The 24888-nt window shown below is 46.0% G+C and overlaps 9 protein-coding genes across 9 annotated transcripts; 4 read left to right on the top strand and 5 right to left on the bottom strand.

Annotated features, from left to right (window-relative positions):
- Positions 1-313: 313 nt before the first annotated feature.
- On the bottom strand, positions 314-1396 carry N7537_006864 (zinc-binding alcohol dehydrogenase family protein; the record flags this gene model as incomplete). The annotated part of the gene is made up of 1 exon (XM_056897921.1): positions 314-1396. One exon carries the CDS (start codon positions 1394-1396, stop codon positions 314-316), a length of 1083 nt encoding a protein of 360 aa, XP_056753706.1.
- A 441-nt stretch (positions 1397-1837) lies between these two features.
- N7537_006865 (uncharacterized protein) lies at positions 1838-2884 on the top strand (the record flags this gene model as incomplete). Its single annotated transcript, XM_056897922.1, has 3 exons — positions 1838-1875; positions 1934-2163; positions 2229-2884. 3 exons carry the CDS (start codon positions 1838-1840, stop codon positions 2882-2884), a joined length of 924 nt encoding a protein of 307 aa, XP_056753707.1.
- Positions 2885-3704: 820 nt separating this feature from the next.
- On the top strand, positions 3705-4706 carry N7537_006866 (NmrA/HSCARG family protein; the record flags this gene model as incomplete). The annotated part of the gene is made up of 1 exon (XM_056897923.1): positions 3705-4706. One exon carries the CDS (start codon positions 3705-3707, stop codon positions 4704-4706), a length of 1002 nt encoding a protein of 333 aa, XP_056753708.1.
- Positions 4707-6210: 1504 nt separating this feature from the next.
- Positions 6211-7746, bottom strand: N7537_006867 (alkene reductase; the record flags this gene model as incomplete). Its single annotated transcript, XM_056897924.1, has 5 exons — positions 6211-6870; positions 6922-7140; positions 7198-7260; positions 7395-7448; positions 7534-7746. 5 exons carry the CDS (start codon positions 7744-7746, stop codon positions 6211-6213), a joined length of 1209 nt encoding a protein of 402 aa, XP_056753709.1.
- A 3210-nt stretch (positions 7747-10956) lies between these two features.
- Positions 10957-12369, bottom strand: N7537_006868 (uncharacterized protein; the record flags this gene model as incomplete). The annotated part of the gene is made up of 4 exons (XM_056897925.1): positions 10957-11218; positions 11280-11448; positions 11505-12285; positions 12331-12369. The coding sequence occupies 4 exons, from the start codon at positions 12367-12369 to the stop codon at positions 10957-10959; spliced, it is 1251 nt and encodes a 416-aa protein (XP_056753710.1).
- Positions 12370-16188: 3819 nt separating this feature from the next.
- Positions 16189-18426, top strand: N7537_006869 (Peptidase S58 DmpA/arginine biosynthesis protein ArgJ; the record flags this gene model as incomplete). The annotated part of the gene is made up of 4 exons (XM_056897926.1): positions 16189-16535; positions 16588-16720; positions 16781-17188; positions 17236-18426. The coding sequence occupies 4 exons, from the start codon at positions 16189-16191 to the stop codon at positions 18424-18426; spliced, it is 2079 nt and encodes a 692-aa protein (XP_056753711.1).
- Positions 18427-19925: 1499 nt separating this feature from the next.
- Positions 19926-21406, bottom strand: gliJ (dipeptidase gliJ; the record flags this gene model as incomplete). The annotated part of the gene is made up of 6 exons (XM_056897927.1): positions 19926-20409; positions 20462-20551; positions 20607-20680; positions 20777-21065; positions 21140-21299; positions 21352-21406. Coding segments are annotated over 6 exons (1152 nt in total), but the record flags the coding sequence as incomplete, so codon positions are not given.
- A 252-nt stretch (positions 21407-21658) lies between these two features.
- On the bottom strand, positions 21659-22576 carry gliK (gamma-glutamyl cyclotransferase gliK; the record flags this gene model as incomplete). The annotated part of the gene is made up of 2 exons (XM_056897928.1): positions 21659-21997; positions 22106-22576. 2 exons carry the CDS (start codon positions 22574-22576, stop codon positions 21659-21661), a joined length of 810 nt encoding a protein of 269 aa, XP_056753713.1.
- A 469-nt stretch (positions 22577-23045) lies between these two features.
- On the top strand, positions 23046-24443 carry gliI (aminotransferase gliI; the record flags this gene model as incomplete). The annotated part of the gene is made up of 3 exons (XM_056897929.1): positions 23046-23454; positions 23530-23945; positions 24000-24443. 3 exons carry the CDS (start codon positions 23046-23048, stop codon positions 24441-24443), a joined length of 1269 nt encoding a protein of 422 aa, XP_056753714.1.
- Between the last annotated feature and the right edge of the window lie 445 nt (positions 24444-24888).

The raw sequence follows: 24888 nt of genomic DNA on the forward strand, positions 1-24888 counted from the left end.
TAGGCCGACCTCACAAGTGGTAAGGATATCACGACATCACCAAAATGCACGATGATGTAAAGCAACCGTCTGGTCTGCTGGTCCATTCCTTCTGAAGTATAAGAAAAAAAGTTGGACTATCAAGAAGATTGTATAATTTCCTTGGGTCTGATGAATTATACGGCGTGGCGGTAATTCAGAAGACCGAAAGCTGGCCAACGTTCCTATGCCTATAGTATTTGAACCACGCACAGTAAAGCTCTTTCTTATAGTTGCACGATGTCATATCGGACTCGAATTTGATTCAAATTATTTCGCATAATACAACGCTATACTAAGCTGAAAAATTCACTACTAACTTGCCCCCGGCTACAGCGCCTGCTCGTAGTTTGGTCAATCCATCTAGAATACCCTCAAACCCATCCTTTTCCTTAACAGTGGGAATCGGTTTTAAGATGTTTGTGATTGTTGGAAGGACATTGTAAAAGCGGACAAGAGCTTCGCGGTCGGCAGGTTTGGCCTCGAACTTCGGGCCAATTGGGGGTAACCACTGAAATGGGTGACCAAACACCGTATACGCCATCACCGTCTCGTACGACACTCCCGGTATGCTTGACTTGCCGTTAGGCAATAGCGTTACCACCGTACCGCCAGTCTTCTTGAGTACTTCTGCACACACGGAAGTAGATTTTCCTTCGGAGAAACAATCGACGGCCTTCGAGATCTTAGGAAACTCCTTGACGACTTCTGCTGCAACGGTTGCCGACCTGTAGTCAAATACTGCAGTGGCGCCGTACGCCTTGACAAGGTCGAATGAACGCGGCGAGGCCGTCGCAACAACTTTGTACCCAGCTGCCTTTGCAATCTGGATGTGAAATAGCCCAGCGCTAGTGGCGCCAGCATAGATGAAGATCACCTCATCTTTAGGGGTTGCCTGATCATTTTGGACGAAGGGGAGGCCATGACGGACATTGAGGGTCAACATGGCAGTCACAGCTGAGACGCCGTACGTGGTGGCGTCCGTGTCGCTGATTTCATCAGGAACCTTCCAAGCCAAATCCGCGTCGACTTTCAAGTACTCGGCGAAAGCGCCCTTGTCGGGAAAAAGGCCACCGTGGACGGCGCCCGCCACGCGATCGCCAGGTGTCCACCTAGAACTGACGGCGCTGCCGACCTGTTGGACCACGCCGGCATAGTCGCAGCCGATGATGGAGTGAGGAGGAGAAATGACATCTAGGTGCTTGAAATCTGTTGGATTCAATGCGACCGCCTTGACTTTGACCAAAATCTCGTTTGGTGAAATTGTAGGAATGGGAACATCGTCCTTGACCTTTCCCCCCTGGCCACCGACTGATTTGCCACTGGCATGGTTGAACAGTCTGGTGGCAATTCTGCGGTTGGAAATAAGAGCCTTCATGATATGGATGCACAACAAATGACTAAAAGGATACGATGTAGAGTACGGAGTTGCAGGTCCTAGTATTTATGGAAATGGTCAACTACCGCCACATGCCTTTGTAGACAGGGCAGATCAGCAAAATTTAAGAATGCGCCACTGCAATTTGCGGGGATGGAGCAATTATCTTGCCGACGGCGTAGTAAAGTTAAAGTTAGTGTAGTCCTGACGGAATGGTTATGTAACTCACCCGAATATCCATGGATGAATCCATGGATCCATAACGTGGGAGGAATCGAGGCACATCAATATAGGTCGCTGAGAAATGTGTTTAATAATCAACTCATCTTATTCCTATATCCTATATTATACCTTAGGTTACCCCTGCTTCATACTACTTCGGTATATATAGGCGGTGTTCTGCGCGGAATATCCTTTATAATTAGCCTTATTTCTCCCAATATGTCGGACTCAAAGCAAAGGTCAATCCTTATCACCGGGTGCGTCGAGACTTATCCTCTTCCTTTATATTCCCTGACCTAACCGCTCACCCACCAGATGTTCCCAAGGGGGTGCCGGTAACGCCCTAGCCTTGCAGTTTGCTTCTAAGGGCTTCCGCGTCTTTGCGACCGCCAGGTCGCTGAAGACTTTGGCCAACCTTCACGGAAAGAATATCGAAACGTTGACTCTCGATGTCACGGACGCGAGTAGTATCAAGGCTCTAGCGGCAGAAATTTCGAGTCGTACAGGAGGTTCCTTGGACATACTCTTTAATAATGCGGGCACTCGTGAGTTATCTCCAGAATAGTCGATTGCAGGTTTTCGCACGGAATTAACGCTACTCGCACCCTAGTTTACGAAGCACCCGCCATCGAGGCAGATCCCGCCCGCGTGCGCGCACTCTTCAACACAAACGTTTTTGGCCTCATGGAAGTGACTACTGCCTTCACCCCTCTCCTGCTCGCCAGCGTGAGCTCAGGCTATTCGCCGATAATAGTTAATGTCGCATCCGTCCTAGCGCGTGTCCCGAATCTATTCGCTTCCGCTTACAACGCTAGCAAAGCCGCTGTAGCAGCCTACTCGGATACTCTTCGACTTGAGTTGCAGCCGCTTGGCCTCAAAGTCAAAACCTTGTACATGGGAGAGGTATCGACTCCCTTGATGGCGGCGGATAATATCAACTTTGGGCCGGAGAGTATCTACCGCGTCGTGGAGGGTTCTGTAAAGGCACGAACAAACACTCACCTTGCAAAGACGATGGCGCCGGTTCAGTTTGCCCGGGAAGTTGCAGACGAAGTTGTCAGTGGAAAGAGTTCCACCATTTGGAAAGGTACTAATGCCTTTGCGGTTTGGTTTTTGAACGCTGTGGGACCAAGGAATGTATTCGACAGTACCGTGTTGAAGGGGGTTGGACTAGACAAGGAAGACGCCAGGTCGTGTATTTTTAAGCTTGGCCAAGCAAAGGCCAAGAAGGATGCGCCAGGAAAGGGTCAAAGTAGCCAGATATAGCTAGGCTCAAAAGGCTTAAGGATGTTGACATTGTTGAGATTTACGATGCAGGTAGTGGGGAAGAAGAATATATAGACGGTCCTTTTCCAGAGGGATTGTTTATGTCTGATGCCCCCATTTTATGAGAGATCCGCTGTTTAATGAGTGAAAGCTTTGTTCAAGCTATAACTTACTGAGTAGGTTGAATGTTGATCTGATTCATTCCTGAGATATCAGGATGGATGTCTGAAACATGAGTCATCCATTGTCTGATGCCATATGAATCTCAACAGGCATATTTAGCATGCGTAAAGTAATACAAGTGTTCAGTGTTTTGAGTTTCCTACCCTGACTTTGTTAATTTTCTTTGGAATATATATGTATATATGTTTGGAAGAGACAGAAAGCTTGCTAGGGAGAGAGAGAAGCTGTCGCCAACTGACGTAGCGGTTATGCGGTCTTTTAATTCCTGGGTCGATTGCAGGTAGTAACTTAAGATCATTTTTATCGAGTTCAGTGATATTAACCTTGTGATTTGCCCCACATCTGACCGCGGATAATTTTAACTAGTGATCACTCATCGCTCCGATGATCCTGGCGGAGACGGCGTAAATCATAAGCCGAAGCCACAGTGGAGGCCACTCCACTGAAGGCCAATGAGGACCAGTCAATGCTAAGCGCAGTTCCACTTCTATACCTAGCAATCCATCTGGATGAGATAGAGACCTGTCCAAATTATTTATGGAGTAAGGCGCCATCAGGTGGTGTGTATCAAACAAATAAATACTTTGAGAATTTCCCTCCTACCTCAAATCTCAAGTTCTTTTTTTCTGAGCCAGATATGAGTGCCTGCAAAGTTCTAGTGGTGGTCGGCATTACGGGAAACCAAGGGTCCTCTGTCGCAAATGCCTTCCTCAATCTCCAGGGCTGGCACATTCGTGGCATCACCCGAAACCCGTCCTCTCCCGCAGCCCAGCAGCTGAGCTCGAAGGGAGTGGAGATCGTGAAAGCCGATCTGGACGACATCGCTTCCCTCGAGAGTGCATTCCACGGTGCCTCTGCGATATTTGCAGTCACGGACATCTATAACCACTTGTTCAACCCCGCCAACTTCCCTAAGGCACAGGAAGCCGGGATATCCGTGAATGAATATGCTTGCAACCTCGAGACCACACAGGCCATGAACATAGCAATCGCTGCTAATTCACCTGCCGTCTCCTCTACGCTCACGCACTTCGTCTTCAGCAGCCTTAGCGATACTAAGCGCTGGTCGAAGGGCAAGTACACCTGGAACTTCCATTTCGATGGAAAGGCACAAGCAGTGAAGCGCATTCGGGAGGAACTGCCGAGCCTTGCTGCCAAGCTAAGCACTGTTCAGGTCGGAATGTATGCAAGCAACTGGAAGGGGGGGCTTGGGCGCCCTCAAAAGCAGGAAGACGGGTCTTTGGTTGTACAAATTCCCGACGGACCGGAAGTTGAGCTCCCATGGATCGTCGTGGACCGAGATACAGGCGTCTATGTGAAGGCATTGCTGGAAAATTCTCCAGGAAAGCATGTTCTTGCGTATACCCAGATGACCACATGGCGTGAATTTTGGACGCTGTGGGCCGATATTCGGAATGTCAAGATTGATATAAAGGTGGTTGGCCTAGACGACTACTTCAAAACACTACCGGAGTTTCTTTCGAGGGAGTTCCAAGACTCCTTAAGGTATATTGTGGAATTTGGATATACTGGTGGGGACCCTGATGTGTGCTGCACGCTACAAGATTTGTCGCCGGAGTCTAAAACAGCAAGCCTGAAAGAGTACATAGAGGATGAGGACTGGTCTAGTCTTGAGTAATATAAGTTCCCCTTGAGACGTATGAGACGTTGTATATTAGTAAATGATTCTTAAGTTGACTGCACCAGTCATCAAACTAGATATTTCCAGGTAGAGTGGTCATCTTTCACGGAACCCCAACCCGCCCGTCTTTTCAAACGTCGCTATTGAAATCCTCTATAGCCCTCGAAACAATATCAGTATTTATATCAATATCATCATCCTTCATACTTTCTAAGCTTTTTGGGGCGAGTGAAGGAAACCCACAATTTGCCCTTGTTTTCCTCATAGGCTCCGGATTCGCTCGGAATCGGTTATATTACTTGACTGTCTCTGATTCTATCCCGAAGTCTGTTTTGCATTACGCCCTAGCTGTCATGGTTATCACACTTGAACAATCTTTTGGTGGGACTGCATAAGAATACGAATACGAATACGAATAGTTGTAATGTATGACTGGTGCAAATCAGGAACCAAGCCGAATCCTCAGAAATAATTTCATCAGAGAAGTCCTCCCTTCTTCTTCCTTGTGTATTGTGTATACGTTTTGAAGGGGCTGTTAGATGAGATATCGATGCAAATAGAATATACTGAGGTGTGGGAATGGGATAACATTGTTGCCATGAAGAGTAACCACACCGATAATCCCATCGGGAGCAAACCTTTGCCAAATCATGACAAGGTTGCTCAGCTGGAACACACCAATTAGGTTTCCCTTGGGAGCGTGAGACTTCCCCATTTTGCCGAGACTCTTACAGCCAAGACTTTATTCATGCCAGAATTCCAATGTTCGGAGCGACCAACGTCCCATGGTGGGCAGATTTCCTCAGATCATTGCCGCGTTGAGACAAATTCATCGCCCGAAAGGATTTGCAATTAGGCAACCCAAGATATACATTTTGCATTTATGCGCTGTTGGACTGCTTTAAAAAGGATTACCGGCGGTGAAAACTTGGCTATCGCGTGCAGTGCACATTAAATAGAGGCTGGGGCCCCAATTGTTCCTTTCGGTATTTCCATAGAGATAAAACCCGTCGATTGCTGAGACTAGTTGAATCTAGGGTTTGGAAGTCACACCGTAACTCATCGGCGAATGGTTTGAAGGTCTGCACAGTGCACATCTCAGACATCAGGCAGTTGATAATCATGGACTAGATCATTTTAGGCAGGGTTCCCGAATGATCCTAGTATCAATGGATGTTTACGATCGTGTAACAGTGGTAGGAGCACGGCATAAGACTTTTGGGTTGGGCCTTGGCTGTTCAACAGACGAGCCTTAGCTGTATAGTCTACTGCTGCCGCTCTACAGACAGATGAGGCTTTGGCCATAGGTGATCATTTACGTCTGACAATACCATATCACTATACTATATAAAATCTTTCATTGCAGCAGGAAAACTAATGAGCCCAACCAAAATATATTGCTCGACCCGAGGATATTCGTAGGACCTATGTTTTCCTGATTGTGAATTGTCCAATCTTCCAATTTCACCACCCAAGCAGGAAAGTAATGGGCAGCAACATTTCACTTCGCTGCCTCCTCTTCCTCAACCTCTCCAAAAGGATAATCCGTATACCCCACACTCTCACTTCCAGCCTCAACGGTACTCACATAAGCGGTCTTGATGTTCCACTTGGTCAGTCTCTTCCCTAGCCTAATCTTCTCCACCAGATCTGGGTTACTGATAAACCACCTCGCAAATGTGATCCCATCTACCTCATTCCTTTCCACCTCCTCAAAGCAATTCTCGCCATCGTAATTCCCGTTGGTCAATACCGGTGTTGTCTTCAGCACCTCTAAGAAGTGCCTGAGATGGAGGTCCTCGACCGTAGCAGCCACTTTCCCCTCCCTGATAGCTGCGTACATGTTTTCGGTCTTTGTCTTCTCTTCGAGTAGAAGATCGGCCCGCGGCTGAGTGAGGCATACGTATGCGACTCCTCGCTTCTCGACTTCGCTCAGCGCATACCGGAAGTTCGCGATGGGATCTGTGTCTAATGGCAACCAAACGGTTCCCCATGGGCTCATTCTGATTGACACCCTGGATGCGCCGACAGCGGCGATCACCGCATCGAGGATTTCGAGGGTGAGTCGAGCTCGGTTCTCCTTGTTGCCGCCATATTCATCGGTACGGAGATTGGTGTTAGTATTGAGGAACTGGTCGAGCAGGTACCCATTGCCAGAAGACTGCGTCCATCAGCTTCCATTATTATCTCTCAAAGGGAGACCGTTACCTACAATCTCAACACAATCAAACCCGGCCTCGATGGCGCATTTAGCAGCATGCACATGATCATCAACCGTATCCTTGATATCCTGCAATGTCATCGGCTTAGCTGTCTCATGAGGATATTTGACGCCGCCGGGCGTGTTCCTGTTGATATAGCCAATATTGGTTGCGGAAGAACTCAAGGGCTGGCGGCCGCCCAGCGAGACTGAGATTGCAAATCGTCCAACCTGATACAATCTTAGGTCAGTACCTGAAACTTAAAATGATTACTGGGTTGAACTCACATGCCACAATTGACACGCCATAAAAGCACCCTTGGCGTGCACAGCATCCGTCACCTTCTTCCACTACAGCAAAATTAGCAATAATCTCCGTAAACATCGAAAAGCTGAAGGAGTATCCCGGGAGCTTTATCAACAGACATGACTCATGATAAAACCCTCCAGAGAAATCTAGGGAATAGCTGGGGATCTGCACATACAGCCCTCACATGCTCAGGCGCAAACATGCCTGGTACGTTGTAGAAACCTCCACCCTGCGCCAATGTCAGCCTTCATTCTCTATTCCAAAACGCTGTTCCTTAAGTGGATTACACGTTCGGAGCAGTGGAAACGACAAACCATAAAACTCGGGTGCATGCCTTCAGTGATAAGCAGCCCTCCCTTCGTCGCTCTCTGGGTGTAATATTCCATGACCAGCGGAGTCGGCAAACTACCAGGACAGCGCACACGCGTCATCGGCGACATGATAACTCGATGTTCAAGATTCATTGTTCCGAGACGGAGTGGCGTGAAGAGCTTGCTGCTCTCACGGGGTGGCGAAGTAGAACCCATCGTGGTGGATGAAGTGTGCTGTACGCTTTGTTGCAGGCGGGTTAGGTTACTACTGAGTAACAAATCTCAAAACTTGTAATATTTGGTGAGGATAATGCAGCGTCCGTCCTATTCTGTGACTTTATAGTCCGGGATTCCAGGGGTTCTCAATCGCTCCAACTGCGAGCCGCAGCTGTATCTCAACCCCCCAACTCCCCAATGGTCCCAACAAATCACGATTAGTGATCCCGCAGTTATGAAGAATTGGATATTATTGATCTCGGAGTAACGGAGAACCATGTGCCGTCTGGTCGCCAATGCATCTTAGCAGTCTTTTTTGGTAAATCATCCAATTATGGACTTATTAATGGTTCCACATTCAATCATTGGCACTGATTTTATTCACGTCATGTTCATCGCGTCATCTTCATTCCTATTGCACGCCGAATAGAGGCCGCCTCACCGAGCCGTCCGTCCAACCACTACTAGACGGGACACGCGCTTTCACATCTCGTAAACCAGTATCGTACACTACCACAGTACTGTACTTCGTACTTGGTACAGGTAAGACGAACGATACTCAGCATTCGGGAAGCTGATTGGACAACTTCCCCCGTTATAGAAGAACTATTCAGAGCTCGTGACTGCAACTCCTCACCGGATCATAGTTTTACTTGATTTAGTACGTAAGGGCTATGTATCTCCTTAACGTCGGCAACAGCAGAGATTGGGACAGATTCGGCAGGGGCATGGGTAGGCACTAGCTGATGTGTGTACCTACTGTATTATTCCCTCGGGAATGGTTGGCAACTCCACATTTTTTGTCCTGGCGCCCAGAGTACAGTGACGGTCGATAAGCTTGAACAACCCCTAAGGTGATTGAACCGGCAGAATATTATATAATGATAGTGGTGTGGGGCCCAAAGGTGTCAACACTTATGGACCGTCACTGTAAAGTGTCTTATAGACAGCAAGAACCCGTTCTGTCATTACACTCAAATACTCTGTGCATTCTCAACCAACTGCAGCCGCCTCAATTGTTACAGAAATGCTAGACACCGATGGAGGGCAAGCAGCCACTTCTGACCTTCTCCTTACCGTACTGAAGAATACCACGTAAACTGCCGCACTCGGTCCGGTGCTGAATAGTAATCACACCGGCGGACCGGTAACGGCGTAATCTTTACACCGTCCCCGTTAGACCTCCGCATAGCCCACAAATGGGCCCAAAGCCCAACCCACAGCCTAAGAATAGGGGCCCATCGAAGCCTATCAAAAGCCTATTTCAATACATAAATCTACTCTTGATGTGTATAAAGTAGCTGATTAATGGCTATATTCTATGTTTATATTAACCTATATATTTAGTATTATTATATTATCATAGTAGGAAGTACGAATTACGTAGATATTATACTGTATTTAGTGTTATGATACTAGATTTCTTATAAAACTTTATATAAAACCACCCTATAAAGATCCAATTTGACTATAAATTCGTACCTAGGAGGATTGCTAAGTATTAGTATAAAGAGATATAGTTAACTATATAGTATTTATAGAGGATTAATACCACTTTCTCTAGTTAATTGTAGTAATACTTGCAGTACCCCTACGTATTATATAAACCCTTAATAGAAATAAGCACCTCTTGTAAAAAAGTAAAACTTTATAAAAATTAATTTTGATTATTATTTATATCATTTAAATTAGCTTTACAACAGTGCATCCTATAGAGTTTACAGATGCTGATTGTAAAGAGTGCGGAATCAGCCCATTCCTGTAACCCGTAAACCCATGAATCCAAACCTATATAACCCATACATAAGAAATTAACACTTAATGATCGCCGTAGAGTGCACCCTCCACCTTCCATCTCTCACTTCCCTCTCTCCCTCTCTCCCCGTCTCTCTCCGTAAACCGTCCCCTGCCTCAGTTTCAATTGATGGTGACGTTGTCCTGGCCAGTTGATTGGCATGGTTGTCGACTCTGACTGAGTTCTCGTTCCACAGTATCATCTATCGTCATTGGCTAATACCCATCGTCTTCTACACCTATAGGTTGGGTTATTGACGTCTACCAAGCAAGTGGGAATAGCCTTCCCAAAAAATTCAATATCTCAGTTACCTCAATTCCTTGGCTTGCCTGCTGTCATCTTACACAGATCGCAGGGTTACTTTTTGGGATCTGATACTTTTCTACATTCAATCATCCTCCATATATTCACATCATAGCGGTAAACTTCACTTGGAAACGCTAATGAGTGGACACCAAGTCGCCACTGCCACCATTCATAAAGTGAGAACACCCTTGTCGAAAGCTTCGGTCTATCAATTCCCTCACTGCCTTCATTCAACTTCTCCAAACCTGCAAATATCACATCATTATTCTATTTGCCTTCAATCCTTGTTCCAAATCTGAGAGTTATGGATATATCTCTATCAGAGAAAAACCCGAGAAACATGGATGCAGACATATCAGGTACAGCAGTTCTACGCCGAGTGACCAGTCGACGTTTTGATGAATATCGACAACTGAAAAGCTCCTCAGTCAACCAAACGCAACGAGACCAACGCCCTTGATAGAATCCCCGACTAGAACCAACTGCTGTTTGACGGAGTCGGTGCACCAGAACGAAAGCCAGGCGCCGGCGAGTAGCCTAACAGTAAGTACGTCACCAGGCAAGGCTCTAGGTGAATGAAATAGTTAGGGACCTATTTTTGAAACCTAGAGAGTGTGGGTTCGAATCCTGTCGCCGGCATAATTTCCACGTATGAGACACCTACCAAAGAAAGCCTATGCTTCGGTTGACTTAGCTTGTAATTACGCGCTACTTCGCCAATAGCGCTAAGTTCTTACTTCTTAGCAGTCATTCATATCATACATTGTTCGCACACCAGATTTCTGTCACCTTCATAGGGGAGCTTCTTGTTTCATCGTACAATTACACGTTGGTGCCAGCATCGATGACTTTCAGACCTGACAACCCTTCAGGTTTTGGCCAACATATTCCTCAAGTGCCAACTTCATTACTCCCCCGACTACTGCGATCCGCTCACTCCAACCTCACCGTCCTTTTGGTCACTACCTGGGAGTGCAAGATAAAGGATTACAAACGTTGAATGAAGCCCAAACGCAATAAACAAGGCATTTATAACAGTATTGTGGCAGTCATTCACATCTATACTTTGAATCTCCCATCTGACACTTCACTTCACAACTTTCCAGCCTTCACATCCAAGCCTTGCACTCTGTTGATGCGATATCTTTCCAATGGCGCATCTTGTACTCTGGGGCTGGGGAAGGTCCTTTCTGAAACCGTAACTCTCCATTTCCTGTGGAATTACCTTGTCCAGGCTCAACCCATTGACATTCAGTGAACGCCTGCCAAAGCCCTCCTACAAACGAGGAGGCTTTATCTTGGTAATAGCGAGAGCCCAAAATAGGAACAATGGCCCGGGTAGCTTCTTCTGCATGATAAAAGGGTATTTGTCTGTAGCAAAAGCAGTTATCAGCTTGTGAGGCTGGAGGATTCCACCAGAAGATTCACTCACGAAAATAAGTGGTGAATAACGTGGAAATCAATAATATTATGGAAAAAGAATCTGCCCACCCAACCAAAGTCGCGGTCAACCGTGGCAAGTGCACCCTTCAGGAAACTCCATGAATCTTGCTCATATCTCGACAATGATGGATGAGTGTGGTGAAGATATGTGATTGCAACTGGCTTTTGTTAATATTGCTGATACGACACATGTGAATGCAGAGCTATTCCATACCTATCCAATGGTTCACCCACAGCCAAGGAACGACATAGAACAAGATGATGGATTTTGATCCGAACAAATTACCTAAATACCATAGTCCGCTGATAGTCAAACCTATTCCAATATCTGAGATAATCACAGACATGTAATCACCGGGGCTAAACAATGAACTGGTGGGGTCGAAATGGCTATTTTGCCACCATCGCCCAGGGCTCTTTGGGTGTGTGCTCTCTGGGCCTGAGGTCAAGTTGAAGAGAAGATACCAAGGCCACCCAAAGGTCTGTTGGATAATTATCCGGATTGTAGTGACCACGGGAGTATCAGCTGCCAAGTCCTCTAATTTACTCTGCTCGACGTTCAACTTGGCAGCATATGCATCGCGACGGTATGGGACATAATGATGATCCCTTTCCATGTGATTTGCGTGTAAATGATGTCGGCGATGTGTCGATTTCCAAGCAAAATATGGCGTTAGTAACATTGAATGGAGAGACCATCCGATCGCATCGTTGAGCCATTGGCTTTGGGAGAACCCGCCATGACCACATTCATGAGCTAATACCCACAAACCTGTGCCGAAAAGGCCTTGGGTGAAGCCATAAAGACACCATGATAACGTGTAGAAGTAAGGGCTTGTAATTTGAGGAAGTATAAATGCTGCCAATATTGCCAGCGTCACAACACCGAGGATATCTCTCAGCAAGTAGCATAATGAGACAATGTAGGATGGGCGAAAGCAATGACCGGGGATCGCATCGCGGAGCTCGCGGACACCAATCTCTTTAGGTATGGTCTGTTCCGTTAGTCTTTTGTTATAAACCAGTTCAGTCTCACTTACTTCATTGTTGGCCAAAACTTTGTCATGTAACGGGTCCATGATGTTGATTTTGGGAGGGTATGGTTAATCTCTTCATGCCTGGGATCGAAGCCATATTTATGGCTTCTCTTCCATCGCTGTAAATTTATCTACCCCTCACTATAGAATATGCATTTGTAATAGATTCTCTCATATTCCATTGGCCGAAAGGAACCTGTATTGAAATCTCATTATGGGATACAGCGTGCTGCAATTTGTATGGAGGGATAGGTAGTACAGGCGTCCAACTGCATCAATTCCGGAAATCTCATTTAGGATGTGACCTGCTGCAACTTCGATATAGGAATAAGCAGTAAGGCGTCCAATTGCAACAATACCGGAAATCTCATCCTCCAATGCAACGTCCTACAATTCGTATGAAACAATAATTGGGAAGGCGTCCAGCTACATCAATGCGGAAAATCTTATTCTGAGATCTAGCCTACTGCAATTTGTATGAAATAATAACTGATAAAGGCGTCCAACTCATCAATGCTGCTAATCTCGATTTCGTTGGAATTTTGAATTCTTGAAATGCAACAATCGGCGTGTGCAATTAGGTCGTATCTAACTAGGTGTGTGGGGGAATACACAAGAGAATTTGTTAAAGAAATATAGATAATTAGAGATGTTCACCAAGATACTTAAGTTTCGAAGTCATGCACCGAAGTCCCTACGATAGATTAGGGGGTGAACAAGCGGTGAATGCGGACGTGAACCCCTAGAGGACACAGGATATCTTGAGATATAGATTCGCTGTATTTGTTAGATAACGCTCACGTTGCTATATATACCTTGATGTAACTACAATAAGCCAGAATGAGTATGGTGAGAACTATCAATTTATTAATTCTAGTCTGGTATAGCTTGGATTTCTAGTTCCTTCCTCGGATAATATGTTAGACTCCCTAACACTGGCTTATTTCTTAACAATCTTCGTATAAAAGCAAGAAATAGAGGCATTTCAGCATTCGACTGCTACAATAATTGATATCACTCAGCCTAAGCTTATCAGTAAGCGCAATGCATAAAATGTTCTCTATGTCTCAAAAATAACTAGCTTGCTGACATTTTAGCAAATGCAAGGAGGTTGTATACAGATCCTAAGGGTAGATATATGTGACCTAGCTAATGCTTATGCAAAAAAGTCTTTTCCGCCTGACAATACGAATATATAGTAACAAAAGGACGTGGCTCCCATAGAGGCGGCCGATAATCAAAACGTGATAGAGCTGCCCACTCCATCAGGTGCCCAAAATTACGACACTTAGTTAGAATAAACTGTTTTTCCCCCACGCATGGCAGCGGACCAGACTCAGAAATCCCCGCCCGGGATGGCGGATCCAACGTATGGTTGTCCTATTGACCTAGCTGATTTCTTCAACACCTAGGGAGTTTCAAACAGATTTGATATTTCCCTAAAGCATGGTTCTTCAGGCATATTTTGGATTGATAGGCTTCGGATTTTCTAGTTATTCATAATCGGAATGTTCGCGGGTCGCGCAAGCGATACAGGGTACTTCCATGTGATATACAACGCTAGGGTTATCTTTCACTGCGCCTGCCTATACAAAATACTGGTAGATATTTTTGGTGAAGGTCTTTGTCTGTCAATAAACAATAGCCTTCTGTTTCGTCCGGCATTGTCTGTATTATTGACATAATTTTCAACCAAGCGAACGATCGCCATTGGAATATCGTCCTCTGGAGTAACAATCGGGAGTTTAGTTTGTCACATTATAGTCTACAAGTACAAAGACAAGAATTACAGTGAAAGTGTTGGAACTGATCCAAGACTTCATCCAACATATATGGTGTAAGTCGAGTTGATGACGGGAAGGCTAAACTTGTGCGTGGTTTTGATGGGAGAATTCCGTACAATATAACGTATTCGGTAAGCGAGCTGGCCATGTAAGCGGGCTGGCCACCCCCAAAACACATAGTAAATGCGATAAATTACACCTTGATATCTCAACAACGGTGGACTATAGAAGGCTTTCCCTTATATACTGATATTCTTTGGGTGATATTTAGCCTCTCTAGGGAGTTTAGGAAATATATATGACTTTGTGATTATGATATATATATTACTGGCTTTTAGCACCGTAATTTTCTATACCACAATAATGCAGTTTTTCGATTTCCCTAAGATTAATATATAGTATTTAAAATCCTTATCAATAGCTATCGACAAGTAATAAAATCAAATAAAGTTATCGTTGTTGAGATATCAAGTTATACTTTATCGCATTTACTATGTGTTTGGGGGGTGGCCAGCCCGCTTACATGGCCAGGTCGCTTACAGAATACGTTATGCTTTATCAAATAATGCCTAGCTGACCACCTCCTCTTTAACATCATCACACATTTATGTGAGAGCTTCAAATGAAATCGCCATGTTTCCTATAGGTTTGTCTTGAGATTATCACCTTAATGACAGCCTCTAACCAAAATGCCTTTAAGACAGCTTATCGGCCCGGCTTCTAACTGCTTTTCTAGCTGAACTGGACGTAATAGTTTGGGGCTGTTCTCTTCTAGAACAACCAAGGAGCATCTATACACTATTGAACATCGGCTTGGACGAGTGACTTCTTGATTGAGGTAGCATACAACTTGGTCTTTTAGGGCACGTCATCTAGAACGATGGTGCTCATTTTATTCAGGTATTTCATAAATCTGCATATGTATAAAAGTCACCCCCTGTCACTTCAGTCTATACAGACTGATGGCAATGGCGATTTTTAGCCATCAGATAATCTACATTGTCTTCTGTGATTGCTTCCAAACACTTGAAACAAATGTTACCCGCCCCGAACAACTCAATGCTATGCCCTTGGCCTGTTTGCGATAGGATGTTAACAGCTGCGAGCGGGCTGCCCAATTGCCGTGAACACGGAATGTTCCCACGCCCCCTGGGTTATCGACCGGCTCATCATAGTTATTGATGGAGCTATAGTCATATTCCAGGTCATGGTCTCCGCGTTCATGTCGGTCGCATTGATTGATTATGCGAGGCAGCGCTCCGAAGTTGATACAGAGCATGTCCAGGTCCGCAGCCTATTTTCCCCGATCTAGAACGAAAATGACAGCTTCCACGATAACGTCTTGGTCGATCGTCCGATAGCCGCCAGCCTCTAGGGGAAATCGCTAGTCTGTGAAGGAAATATGCAAGGATGTCCCTGCAAAACTATTCTGGCGCTGGAAGTCGTATGAAGGGTGTGATATCGTAGTGTACTCATTGCTTGGCGGGCGAATCTTTGGCTCCTCAGGTGCAACGAGTCATAATTGCTACCTGGACAGATTTTCTGGTTAAACCCCACAATTCCACCAACCACTGGGCAGCATTATTATGGCGACGCTGGCTGACATCCCATTTTCTGAAAATATAACCAAGTACGGCCATAGTGATCTCCCGAAATGTCCGGGTCACCATAGTACCGCAAATATAAAAACATTGAAATTTCCTAACCGCAGGAAGAAAAGGTTGACCCATTTCCCCTCCTATGGGGGCTGGAAACTACCCCCGGTATGGCTTAGTTTCACACAAGCGACTAGAGACTAACATGGAATTCGAGATATCATAGGACACGGGCATTCCGATGATATGCCTGTGCTCCACTTCACCCCACTTACAGTTGGTGAGAATGTAGGGACTAGCATGGATGTCGAGTAGCTGCGCCATTGGCGGCTATGCACTGGACCATATTTAGCACAACGACGGCTCAAAAATAGCGCAGTGTCCCCCATCGCTTCGAATTCTTCAAAATTGCGGTTTCGCATATTCCGAAGTTATAGCGCTATTGACTAAGGTTTATTTTCCCCCCGAATATCTACATCGCGATGGAGCAATCATCTAGAAAGAAGAAGCTCTCCAAGCAGGAGGAACGGGAATTGATTGATAAACACAAAATCAAGTTCGAGGGGCCCATCTCACCTGCTAGTTGGCCGGAAGGAAATTCAGCCATATTCACCAGCATCCGCAAAATCGAAGACATTAAATACAACAGCTACCTGGATCAAGTCCAAGCCAATACTCCGGAGGGCACCCGAAGGGCAAAAACGGTAGACAAGGCTAACCGTCTTGTTTCTGCTGCCTATGATTGCCGTATTATTGAAGCCAACGAGTTTACTTGGAGGTCCAAGACAGAGTTCCCTCTACTAGCCCGTTTTGAGGAAGACAGAGAGTGGTAAGTTAAACGTCTAAAACTCAACTTCGGATCGAATCTAATTTTGCTTCAGCCGGAGATGTCAACAGCGACGGTGGGCTCCTGATGCGCTGCCGATGACACCAAATGAGGGACAGAAAATGCAAACAGCGCAGGGAGGAGTGGGAATTTGTCAGTGCATTGAAAGCGATATCGATGGACATGAGGTAAATGGATCAAATTCAATCTTCTAGAAAATCAGATGGTTAACATTGTTTGCTTGCTAGTCCGTCATCAATAGTGCAATATTTGCCAAACAGGTGCACGCAGGAATCAACGATCCTTCCGTTCCTGAGATCGGAACCAAGTACCCTGATATGATCATCGGGCTTCAGAAATCACCAATACTCAGCCCTGCCCTTCAAGGCCATTCAAGGCTAGTTTCCAGTCCAGTAAAGGATGCAGAGCATATCTTGTTTCCTTTTCTGATTCTCGAAGCCAAATCTGAGATTCAAACACATGGGTTTACGGCTATCGAGAAGCAGACTGCGTTCCCCATAAAAAGAATTGTCGATATTCAAAGGTCTCTGAGAAAGAGAAGGCAAGAGCCAGAGGGAAACAGCCTAGTTTGGTTTTTGGCTTTCAGTGGGGATGAATGGAGAGTCTATGCGTGTGTTCCAAGAGGAGATGAAACAGTAAGTCTCTTCGAAGTGGCCAGAATGCCTGACTGACATGAAGACAGAGTATAATCGACCTTTGGCACGGGTGCATTCAGAGACATGACTCTGCGCTGCAATTGTGTTTGATTGTTGACTTTATATGTGACTGGGCTTTGAATATCCATCGGAATGAGATCATTAGATTGTTTTCTGGCCAAATGAACACAACAATCAGCAATTCTCTTCCTACTTTGCATGAACGTGATACTCAAAAGTTGCCGCCTGAGTATTCCACCCCGCCGAAGCGACAATCCGTCATTCGAGATGCCAATGAGGTGTTCTTCTCATTTCGCCATCTCACACTCCCTGATGCGACGGAAGAGCTGGTTGCGATTCTCAATCCACCTGGTTCGGGAGGTTATGAAGTCATGCAAAAAGCCATCAGACTTTTGAATCTCTTCAATCTAGAGCATCCACTCTTGGTCACGGCGGAATTTATTTCTCATCTACAGAAGCTTTGGACTGGTGCAACGAGCGATCATCCAATACTTCACAGCGATCAGTCTGTTTGTGCTCACATTTCCTTCAAATCATACTTTCGGCCAAGCGACTTCCACATAGTACGAAAAATTTCATGCATAACGGCATCATTCAGTGCAATAAGTACTCTGCAGCATCTGACCAGAACTAAGCTTCCTTTGTCTTCTGTCTATGCAGGCCTAAACCCGGATAAAGTCCTTCCTTTGGCTGAACTATCTGGTGTTCATTCGTTGAGAGCTGCTGCTAGGAACTTGCCACTCACATTATGGGTAACTCAAAGGGATTTCACTGCGCAGCCATCCTGTAAATGGGTGAAGCAAGTCTCTCATGGAGAATTTGTATCAAGCATCTGGGACAAACTAGCAACCTGTTCTCCTGGGGTTCTTCGGTTTCCTATATTCATGGACTCAGGTGAACTCCGAATGATGCCGGCTACCAATAGCCCCCTATCCTCTGACCTGGAAGATTGTCTCAAAGAGGGAAAGCACCAGCTCCTTTACGGAGCCGCTCTTATCAAGACACCTGATAGCTCACTCCAGCCGTTTAATCCCCAGTATTGCTTGACCGTATTTGATGGCTCCGACTTGGACGATCGGCCGTGTCTTGGCTTTAAATTATTGCACTTGATTACAACCGGCGGTTTGTTTGAGGGAAAACGCCTGTCCACTGCGACCACTAAAGACCGCCAATACATTTACGACTGGGCCACTCGCCTAAGGCGCGGTGATTCTTGAGTGCCAATTGTTATCTGCAGTCTAGGAAGCACTTGTCATGTTGTAAAACATTGGTTCAAAGCTTCTTTCTCAATTTTGTTTAAATCCTTTCACAAGAGGACGGTACTATATACTACATTAAGCGTTCAACATTCAGCATCACTTTTGACTAGTTTCCTTTTTCTATCATCTTCTACATCTCCTAGTACACGTTCTACTACTATCGATGGAGATAGAAAAGGCGACGAAGGAGCCTTGGAAGCAGTATACGAGCTACCAACTTCTACTCCATTCTAAATTATATTTTCAACCCTCTATTATCACTTACCTATATCCATAGAATACCCAGTGTGGTGGGGAGCCTGTCTCCCCACTACGCATTGCGCTCTCCTCTTCTATTTTGGATTTCTATGAATTTGCTACAAAAACGTTGAATTATAAGGTTACAAGTAGTATATAGACACAGATTGAGAATACACACTCCTACACCTCTCTGAATCCACTTCTTGGGAAGTGCACCAGGGTTCCTTTTACATGCAAAGTCGAGTATGAAGTAGAACTACGAGTGCTGAATCGACCCGTATGCCTTAGAGCATATTGCCTTGAGCGTTCTCCTCTTCACTGGGTAAGCTAGCCGTATCACTTGCTTTACACTCAGTTCGGAGTAGTGCTTATGGTTAACATTTATAACCGTGCTTAGACCTAGGGTTCTATCAATACCAATAATATATCTCTGAAGACAACACTTACTGGAACAATCATCTCTATCGAGAGACCAAAATATGCTGGGTAGGTGGGTTCTCTACTCGAATACGCACGCAAAGGTCGCTCCAACCGCTAACAGATATCCACGGCTAAATGAATTTTCCAAACGCCTTTAGTCCCTGCCGCTATGTCTGACTCTGGGTCAATAGAACACTCTATTGTCCTACATATTCAGATTGACTTTGATACCTTGGAACTCCATGACAGTCGTTTTTAATTTCTTATGTATGGGTTTATGGATTTAAAGGGTATGGGTTTACACGAATGGGCTGATTCCTCACTCTTGTACGAATCAGCATCAGCGTACTCTTTGGGAGCAATCCCAACTCGGGGTTTGGACTCGAGTTCTTGTTTCACTTGGATGAAGCGCCTGCATAGTCATACGCAACTAGTTAGACGGCAACAGGTTAATTGAACTTTGATTGATTGATTCTGACTTTCTGGGCGTTTGGCGTTTTATAGTGGCATTGGTTGGATTATCCGGCCAAATGGAGTCAATGCTGATGTATATAAAAGTGGCACCAAGGCGACATAGAAATACATAATCAAGTTCGTGTCAACTTTAATAATCTAACTTCCCCAAGTAGTGAGGGGATACCCCAAGAGAACGATACTATGTAGAGATCTGGAAATATTGAAGGGGACTGGGAGCAAAACACAGAGACCACATAACCTAGCTAGACCAAGATTCATGTCAAGTACCTTCAAGTCAAACGCGATCGGCATACCGCTTTCAATCATTCCTTCTTTCGTACCCGGCTCTCTCCCGCCTGTCGTATCCACGACTCCTGTTCTGGCGTCCATATCGCGGCAATTTCATCACACTGCACTGTGATACTCTCGCACAGGCGGATCTGTCGGGCAGTATCCTCGACCCCCTGCAGAACTCGAAGGACATTGAGTCCCAAAATATTTTGAATTTGATCGTCGCTTACCCCTCTGCGGAGTAGTTCGGCAACGAGATTCGGATACTGCGATACGTCGTCGAGATCCTGGGGCCCGTGGAGCATGCCGTCAAAGTCGGACCCAATTCCCACATGAGCTAATCCGATCCGTTTGCCCACGTAGAGGATATGATCCGCGACATGGGAGACCGTTGCAATTTGCTTTTCTTCTCCTGCAACTGGTGCCGGGGCGACGAGTTGAGGCAGGAAGCACACCATGATCACCCCACCGTTCTGCTGAAGGAGGCCGAGAACTTCATCTGAGACATTTCGGTGGTGCGGTGTCACTCCCACACTAGCTGGTTAGCAGGTTCTTGCCATCGGGACAACTTGCAAAATTAACTCACCAGGAGGAATGCGAGAAAATGACGGGTGCCTTGGATATCTGGAGAACGTCGCGTTGTGTGACATCATTGGTATGAGATAAGTCCACCATCCTATACGAGAGTTAGGTTGGAAAATTTCTGTGCGGGCATACAGTTGGGTTCCTACATCCCAATCCGATTCATTTCTTGGATGATGCGTTTCCCATCGTCTGACAAGCCCGTCTGCGAGGCGGAGGAACTCTGGACAGAGGTATCAGCCGAGTACTAGCTCCGATACCGAATACAGAATATAGAGCCTTTAAAAATGAAGAGCAGTATCTGGAACATGGCACTGACCGAAGTGGCGTATCGATTGTCGCAGTTGTGGGTCAATGTGATGTATCGTACTCCTAGCCGATGATACATTCTCAACACGCTCACGCTGCCAGCGATCTGATGTAGACCCTCAACCCCTATCAGGCTAGCTAGTCGACCGGATCGGAACACCTGCCATACTTCATCGGCCGAGCGGGCTAGGCCGAGGACGCGTGGATACTTCTCGATTAGGGAATGGATGAGGTCGATCTGCTGGAGGGTCTGGGTGACCACGAGGTCGCTTCCCGTAGCATTGTCTTCGGGTTTTGCACTGAAAGAGGGTAACCCCCATATTATTAGCTGAAGTGATCGCTAAGGGTGGGTTGTCCAGAGTGAATTTCTAACCAGGGAATAAAAGCACTCCAGAATTGACCACCCACATGACCCTCTCTTAGCCGGATAAAGTCAGTCTGTCCGATGGGCAAATGATCCGGATCAAAGCCCTCTTGCTCCAGTTTGTTCTGACAAAACCCTCTAAGGATGAAAGGAAAATCGTTATGACCGTCTGATCATTGTCAGTGTTGCACTTATCCCGTACTAGGATGTGACATACGGACCAATGAGGGGGGTCTTGGCCATGAGCTTGTACGCTCTCTCAAGGTATTCTTCCATTTGAGGTTTTATTCTGTTGTACAATACGAATTAATCTGCTAGAGAGCTTTCGAGAGGTTATTGTTGGGTTCATATAAAGTCGCGGGGTGGTCCTTCGGGGGCCGCATTGCGGTCCGAGGAAGGTTACTTGATGTCGGCATCTGAAAGCTACAGATCAATTCGGGTTCTTCGGGAAACTAATTAATAGGCCAATTTAATGGTATCCTCTGTCCTCTATCATCACAGAAGCTCACCATCATGCTACCATGCTTACTACCAAACTGCCCGGCCCCCGTAATTGATCAGGTCGCCATGCCCCATGCCCCAGATCCTCGAATGCACGTGGTCATGCCAAAACCACATAAAATGATACACCATTACAATGACTTGCCCCAGCCACGGCGGGCAATGCCCACTATCATCAACGACAATCTTCGTCGTTCGTGCGAGCACTTGGATTACCCGTCGCCAGAAGAACAGGAACAGCAAGGCCCCCATGGTCTGGAACCATGACTTCTTGACGGAATCGGCTCCGTAGACGGGAAGAGACTCGAGATATTTCTGATAGCTGACCGGGATATTATGTTCCTTACATCCCTCAAGGATCAGTCCCTATTATTATCAGTCAGAAATGTCACGAAACCACTCTGCTCAAATACCTTCAGCGGAGGTTGGAGATGGCTCTCTTCCGTAACACCAAGATGAATAAACATTACATACCATATACCGTCGACTAGGCCCTGAATTGGGCCTCCGGGGATATTTTGCTTTCAATGTTTGCGCCATGATAGGTTGTTCCTTTGTCCGCTTAGTCCCATCGGATTGTGTCTTGAGGATGTATGCCTCGACAGTGATTTCATCGTATCCAACCCCAGATCCTTCTGACAGGACGAGTCGGAGATAGTCCTCCCTCCGGAGTTGGTACAGCACTCCATGGACGGGGGGTATGGGCGATGTATCTGTTGTCGAGAGTGTATAAACTTTTGCGACCTCGTCCGTCTCTGATTTCGAAGGAAGTAGGGCGATACTAGCGAAAGAAGGCTCCGTATAAGGGATTCCAAAAATGTCAAATGTGAGAAAGTGCGTTGGCACCACGCCGACTTTGATAGAAAGAGGAGTAATTCCGCGGTTGATCATAACAGACGATTTCATGTTGGATCCATAGCCGAAGTACCAGACCATGTCCGCCATTTTCAAGGATAGGCAATATAGGATAGTTGATAACTGGCAACTTTTCCTGCCTCATATTCATACAAGAAGATTATATATCAAGTGCGCCTTTCTCTACATTACAAGGTTCTAATTCGTACCTGTAGAACCCTCTTCAATACGCCCGACACGGAGCCCCCGCCGGCTACATGTATGCCCGGCACTCAATAGCGGTCCGATTAGGAGGCGAGCGAGAACGAAATAAGCAATACAATGAGACCAAATATGAATTTTCTTTTCTCCATAGTTTTCATCAATTTCCCCTTCGAGGTGTGGTTCGGATTGCATCTCATCGGACCGTATCTCGGTCAGTCAGTTAGGGTTGGTGGGTCTAGAATCAGCTAAAAATGCGCAGTAATATTGTAATAGTATGGAAACATTCCATCCTCGTCGCCATTGTACCTATGAACTATTTCCTTTCGTCAATACCTTTAATCATATCTTTAGCAACATGAACCCTTCCTCCGGACTATCCACCCATGCCGGATCGACGATTGCCCAACTCCTGCCCGGATTCAATTTTCCCAAATTAGACAAGAATTGCAATGACTCGGCCACTAGTCCAATCGATATGTCTGTCGGCGAGAATTCGGTGCTTGCCGATGAAATAGTTTCAATCTGCAAAAACGGCGTGCAATCTAGCTTTGCGACGGATCATCTGGCATACCCCAAGAGCCCGCTGGGTGATCCTGAGCTGTTGGAAGTTTTGGCCACCTTCTTTGATGCGTATTTCCGGCCTAACAAAAAGCTTGCGTCCTCGCATGTGGCAGTCGCAGCGGGAGCGTCGGCGTGCCTCAACGACCTGATGTATAGCATCTGCGAACCGGGAGATGCAGTCTTGGTACCTGGTCCATATTGGAGTGAGTATTACCCGATAGAACGCGGAAAATCAAAAGATGAAATAAAACGTGGGAGTTTGATACTGAATCTGGCAGACGGATTCGACTTCCACTTCAATATCCGAGCTCAGGTCACTCCGATTACGGTCTCTCTTCCCCGCTTGGAGGACCAATTCACGGCCGAGTTGATCTCAGCGTTAGATAACGCATATAAAAGCACTTCTCAAACAGTTCGAGCTGTCGTACTCACCAACCCCCACAATCCATTAGGGCAATGTTATCCTAAGGAAGTCCTCGAGGCATGTGTCGTGTTTTGCGCCCGTCGCAATCTCAATCTCATTTCGGACGAGGTCTACGCCCTCTCTACCTTTTCGAGTACCGACTTTCCTCGTGGTCCGATTCCATTCACATCGATCTTATCTTTAGATGTGGCGGCGTTGGGCGGAGATCCATCGCGGGTGCACATGATATGGAGCATCAGCAAAGGTTTTGGCTGTAATGGACTACGACTAGTCAGTGTTGTAAAATATGCGCACATGAAACTAGTCCACTAACAAGCGTGTTAGGGCTGCACTGTGTCCCAGAACAACCAACCTCTTATTCTCCACCTGGGTATTTCGGCTAGTCTAAACTTCTCGTCGGTCAGCTCGCTAATCACCAAAACGCTCCTCACATCGCCTCGGCTGCCGCAGTTACTTACCCTCAGTTCCCAGCGCCTGGGACGCTTATACAAGATCATCACCATGTTTTTCAAGACCCATGGCATTGAATACATTCCTGCATCGGCCGGCCTCTTTGTATTTGCGCGACTGGTCCCGAACGCAACCAAATGGGAAGAAGAAGCTGCCATGATCCGTCGGTTGAAAGAGGCTGGAGTGCTAGTGGGACCGGGAAAGATCTATCATACTGCCGAAGGGGACAAAGGATGGGTTCGATTGACATTTGCCTTGAGGGAGGATATTCTCCAACAGGGCTTACAACGGTTGCAGAGGGGATTGGAGGAATCCTAGCCACGATATGGTGCTCAAACTCTAGGCATCGTAGGTATACAGAATAGCCAATGATCAAATGATGCAATGTACCGAGACTCAAAATATTGCAAAATATGGAATTTGGCTAGAATTTCTAGAATTTCTAGAATTTCAACGCAAATAAGGGTTTAATGATTGTTTGAGAGTTTTGCTGGAGTTCGATGGCCGACAAACTGCTTTCGCACCTAATTGAGACGAGTCATGGGATCCCATCCATCCATACTGATATAACAAGAGCCTTGCGATGATTCCAGATTTTCAGTGTTCGAATTATGTGAAGCTTGGAAGACTAATAAATCGAAGACACCTATCAAAGTGCATGTTCTATTACGTTACATAAGCCATAAATTACTTCCAAGGTTAAAAATCCAACTGAACGAACTAACAAGGACGGTGCCATATTATGGGGGTGGTGCAAATGCCA

The sequence above is a fragment of the Penicillium hordei genome, assembly GCF_028827395.1.
Source record: "Penicillium hordei strain IBT 12815 chromosome Unknown utg000003l_segment0_segment0, whole genome shotgun sequence".
Lineage (NCBI taxonomy): Eukaryota > Fungi > Ascomycota > Eurotiomycetes > Eurotiales > Aspergillaceae > Penicillium > Penicillium hordei.